The sequence below is a fragment of the Vigna unguiculata genome, chromosome 8 (genome assembly GCF_004118075.2).
Source record: "Vigna unguiculata cultivar IT97K-499-35 chromosome 8, ASM411807v1, whole genome shotgun sequence".
NCBI lineage: Eukaryota > Viridiplantae > Streptophyta > Magnoliopsida > Fabales > Fabaceae > Vigna > Vigna unguiculata.
In genome coordinates this window covers 28,093,938-28,099,016 of record NC_040286.1, presented here as the reverse complement: position 1 = coordinate 28,099,016, position 5,079 = coordinate 28,093,938, and the positions used below count along the sequence as shown (strand labels likewise).

Below are 5,079 nucleotides of genomic sequence, written 5' to 3'. Positions count from 1 at the left end.
CCATCACTCCACCAACCAGAATCAGTCCTATTTTTTGGAAAAGGAAATAAAAATGAAAGACATAAATCAATCATAGAGTTTGATTTTTGGATGAAAAAATTGGCCAAATGAGACAGAGAGAACAGAGGGAAGCTGAGGTTAAGAAAGAAACCTCTTTCTTATCTTTGTGTCTGCAATTTTCAACATTTTCCTAATAATAATAATCATCATCATGCACCTTTAACTACTACTACTACCATTTTCTTTTCTCAATCCATTTCCAAACATGATCTATTAAAATACACAACATATATGTCTTATTAATTATTAATTTATTATTATGGATCTAATCTAATTAATGATAGTAATAGTAATCAATAATTAGGAGTTGAAGAGAGAGAACGCTACGGCACTGTGTGTTTCTACGCAACCTTTTCTTCTCCAATGGCGTCTCTCTTCCAATGCCACCACACCCTTCACCCCCTTCACCCCCTTCTTCGTCTCGCCTTCTCCTAATATGTGAGTGCTTCGTTTTTTCCCTCTCTGGAGTTCTTCTGTTGCTGCCCACATGATAAAAATTTGTTCTTGATTCCTAGATCCCATGTTGTTGTTGCGGCAATGATGTTTTGTTTTGTTTTGGAAAATTAAGGTGTATTAGTTTGTCGTTGATCGGTTGAAAACCCCGTATGATCTGTGTATCCAATTAATTTTTCTTTCATGGGGCTGCGTATATCTGCATTGTAGTTGGAATTTGCTTGTTGATGACGTTGGCATGTTACTGTGCGGACATGCTTGCTGATTGTTGTTTTTGCGTTATCAGAGTGATCCATGATTCTGGCTTTGCTTGGTTGACGCTGATGGGGTTCGTTTTCTCTGGTGATGATCACTAGGTGATGCTGTGTGAGTTAGATGGTTTGTTCTTTATCTCACGTGTTTGTGGAATTTTCTATTTGAAGAGAGACAGAGAGAAGTGTGTTTGACAAGTAGTGGATTTTTCTTGGAAAGAATCTTTTTGTGGTAAAGATATGTTCTTGGGTGGAGGGAGGTATTTGGTTTGGAATTAATTTTTTCACTTGGGGTAGGATGGATTTGCAGAACAACATGCAGCCTGAATTGGGCAAATTGGAACAAATTGTTTATCAATTTCTTTTGAAGTGCTTGCACGTCATTTTGGACTCAAGGGTACCTTTGTTACGCCCCCATGATAGAAGTGGTGACTTGTCCATAGGTTCTCGTGTGAGGAGGAGTGACAAGTGGTTTAACTTGGCTTTAGGTGATAGGCCTTCTGCTCTGGATAACTTGAACTTCTGGCACAGGAATTTGATGGATCCAATGATAATTGACATTATACTAGTTCATGATGTGGCTGGTTCTTCTGTTGAGACAGTCATAGAGAGGTGGGTTGTTCAGTATGATTGTCCTCGTGTAGTGGCTCCTCAAACAGGTGACATTACTAGCTCTTACAAGAAGACATACCAGAAGTCAATAGTACTTTTCCGAGCTCTTTACTCTCAGATGAGGCTTCTCCCTGCTTATAAGATATTCAGGCAGTTAAGCACATATAGTCATAGTTGTAATTTTGATATTGTTTACAAGGTCTCTTCATTCAGTGATCCTTTCTCTAGAGCAGAAGGGGGAATGATGGAAGAATATAATTTCACTCCTATTGAGGCTCTTCCTGGTCGCCTTTGTATATCTGTGACCTTCAGAACTGTGCTATCTGAGTTCAACCTTGAGTGTTCAGCTTCATTGCCAACCAAAATAATTACTGATTATGTTGGAAGCCCCAGTACTGACCCTTTGAGGTCTTTCTCTGTCTCTGATAAGGGTGTTGGGGCCACTTCCTTTCCACTAAGAGGGATAGCACCACCATCTTCTTCACCACTTGATCGTCCTCATAGCTGGACTAGTGGTTTCCATAGAGCAGCTCATTTTGCACAGAACCATCCTTATGCTGGCTCCCCTCCAGTGTATCGAGGTTCTTTCAAGCAGTATGACTATCCATCCCCACCTATTGATAATTATGGTGTCAGATTACCCAACCATCGATTGCTGAATCAGCAAAGATCTACTGGTTATGATGAGTATCAACTTTCTCCTCCTTTCTCACCTTCACCATCTCCATCGCCACCTACATATTTCTATGCTAGCAATCCAATACAAACTCACATACGCTCTGAAACGGCCCCTGTAACTATACCTCATCCAGTAATAGGAAGAAGCACTAGAAATCTTTCTCCTAATTTTTCAGATCCTAGTCGAAATTCTCTGCCACCTTTGTCTCCCAAAAAGAATGATGGTTCATCCCAAGAGTCTCCATCTGGAATCAGGTCACTTAGGAAATTAGACGCTTCAAGGACCGGTCATAAGGTAACCATGTTCCTTCATTTCTACTCCTGTAGTTACATTCAAATGTGTTTTATCTGTTTGACAAGCCTTGTATTTGCTGCTTAGTTTGTCAGAGACAGCAAGGATGATTCGGGGAGGTTCTCAGCATTGTTGTCCTCAAGTGGCTCACCACGCATTGGATTTTCAAGAACCTCAAGTAAATTATCATTTCAGGATGAGTTGGATGATGGTGACTTTTCGTGTCCTTTTGATGTTGATGATGTTGATGCACCAGATGTTCAATCCAGGTACATTGATAGACTTTGTCACTCATAAGTATAGTCGTGGGCATCTATAAGTGGACAATGAATACCTTGATATGAACAGTGTTACACTTTTAGCACATCTCCTTCCTCAATGATAATTTCAGGGAAGCCTCCTAAAATCAATCTATAATATTTAAAACCATTCGTGGTTGTTAAAGATTATAATGGATGAGTTACCTATGCCACATTAGAAGTTAGTTTAATGTGCTTACATGTTCAGAATGTAAAAGAAATTTCGCATTTTCAGGACTGATATTTTGGAATGGCAACAAGGTTCTAGACATGTGTATTGCAAAAGACTATTTGATATAATGGATTTGTTAAGTAGAACTTCGTAGATATGTATCCTAATCATTTTTTCTGAGATTCTGATAGCTTTTTATATTAAGGTTTAATCAATCAATAGAGAAGTTCATATGTGGGACATCATAGATTTATTTTATATCTCCATGTTAATTTGAACAAGTGATCTATGTTAGCCTATAAACTCCAATCCTTTGCATCAAGGAATTAAGAGACCAGAAAGACTTCATCATTGTAAAGAGCTTAATTCCTATAGCGGGATCCAGAGGAAAAAATAGCTCAGGTTTCTAATCTTTTTAGTTTTTATATACCGAAGAGATTTGAACCCATGGCCTATTCCTCCCTCCCAACTACTTTTACCACAAAGTCAATCTTATATTTCCTGAAGCTCCTAAATGCTGGCCTAGTAGATTTTTCTGTTTTATGTGTCTGACAAAGTTTAGAATCATGTATAGTTACAATAAAATTCTTTCATAGAGTAAAACTCTCTTCTTTGCATACTAAGGTTTCTTTATATTCCTGGATGGATATACCTTTTCTGCTTGTTTGTCCATTCACTTCAATAAAAAAAGCTGTTGCTTGTAGTCCTGTGGATAAAGTTGGGATCTCCTGGTATATTTTAATATGAAACCATCTTATTAAAGAGATTGAGACAATCTTTTATGGGATAGTTATTTCTTGACTTCCATCTGGTTTCCTGAACATGGCTTTTAAGGACATCCTTTTTTATCTAATACATTGCAATTTTTCAAAACAAAAAGAAACTAGGCAGATTTACATGATTTTGTTAAAACTTAGTATTGCTAATGTTCCAAAAAAACTTATGCATGCTAAATGATTGTCGTGGCTGCACTAAATTTTTCATATGTTAGTACCAGGTTGGTGAGTATCTGCATTGCTACATTTTCTTGTTCTTGCTATGCAATAAAACTTATCATGATGGGTTCTACTTTGGCAACTTTTAGAGGGTTGGCTTGCTATATGAACATGTAGTTGCATGTGATTCATCCTGCTACTTACATGGTCCTAAAGTTCCATTTTTTATACTATTATTGACCAACTCTTCTAATGCTTCTGTAAATAGTTATGATTTGTATTTTATCCTCTGATTATGTTATTTCACCCAACCTTCTTGTTCATTTTATGCATAAACAGTCACAATGTGGATGGGAAGAAGAGTCCAGCAGAAATGACTTCAACATCACTGCCAATTGGAAAAAAATCACAAGATGCTGCTGTTGGTGTTCTTGTGCACATGCTGAGGACAGCGCCGCCATTGCGCCAAGATCCAAGCTGCTATTCATCCCATTCCCCAAAGGCTGAACTTGATGGAGGAGTTGCCACTGCTTCTGGTTTCTTCATGCCACGAAAAACAGCAGATGCACTTGAAGAGCTCAGGGGTTACAGAGAGATGAGAGACCTTCTTCTTTCCAAGAGTGGCACTAGGATCCTGAACAAGCATAAAGCTTGAGCATGCCAAAATACTGGGTTCATCATCAAGGTTATAAAATAGTTGAGGGGGTGATGCTGACTAAAGAGTGGTACTAATCAATTACAGTTATACACAGCAACAAGCAGTTCTTTTGGGAAGAGAATGATCCAATGGATTTGTGTACATATCCTGACTGAATGTTGGTTGGCTAGAAACACCATTTTTATAATCACTAAAATTATGCTAATTTTCTCTCAGTCCTTATAGACATTGTAGTTATGATATGAGGAACTTGCATACCTATTGTGTTTGGCAATGACAAAGGCTGGAAAAAGAATGTTACTGCTATTTTGAAAGAAAAGGTTGCTGAATTTCTTTGTAAAGATGCATGCAGGCAAACACTGCTTTGAATGTATATTGACTTTTCTTTATCAGTTTGGTGATGTTTTTCTTCTCTCAAGATCTTATTATTTGATCATATAAGCTGATTAATATATTGAAATGATCTTAGAATAATTGTAAAAGTTTAATTTCTGTGTAGGGTAATCTTATCATGTAAGAAATCAAGGAAGATATTTTCACTTTAGTTATCACCAAAGTTAACTGAAAAAATGGATGCATCTGTGTACGTGGCATGATTAATGCCAGAAGAAGTTTGATGGTAAATATCTTAAGCTGAAGCATAAGATGTTTTGGAGCCATACAAGGATG

The 5,079-nt window shown here is 37.5% G+C and overlaps 1 protein-coding gene across 2 annotated transcripts; it reads left to right on the top strand.

Moving 5' to 3' along the window:
* The first annotated feature begins 337 nt into the window (after window positions 1-337).
* On the top strand, window positions 338-4,802 carry LOC114194129 (autophagy-related protein 13a). 2 transcript variants are annotated; one of them, XM_028084197.1, is made up of 4 exons: window positions 338-498; window positions 800-2,349; window positions 2,434-2,615; window positions 4,092-4,802. In XM_028084197.1, exons 2-4 carry the CDS (start codon window positions 1,063-1,065, stop codon window positions 4,405-4,407), a joined length of 1,785 nt encoding a protein of 594 aa, XP_027939998.1. In that variant the 5' UTR covers window positions 338-498; window positions 800-1,062; the 3' UTR covers window positions 4,408-4,802. The 2 variants fall into 2 exon arrangements, with proteins under 2 accessions (XP_027939998.1, XP_027939997.1); XM_028084196.1 differs by having other exon boundaries at window positions 356-2,349.
* The last annotated feature ends 277 nt before the right edge of the window (window positions 4,803-5,079 follow it).

Bases quoted from the DNA above. Each gene is read 5' to 3' on its own strand.
- LOC114194129 (XM_028084197.1), top strand. From the start codon at position 1,063: ATGGATTTGCAGAACAACATGCAGCCTGAATTGGGCAAATTGGAACAA. The intron at 2,350-2,433 runs GTAACCATGTTC...TTTGCTGCTTAG, and splicing joins CTTCAAGGACCGGTCATAAG to TTTGTCAGAGACAGCAAGGA. The intron at 2,616-4,091 runs GTACATTGATAG...ATGCATAAACAG, and splicing joins GCACCAGATGTTCAATCCAG to TCACAATGTGGATGGGAAGA.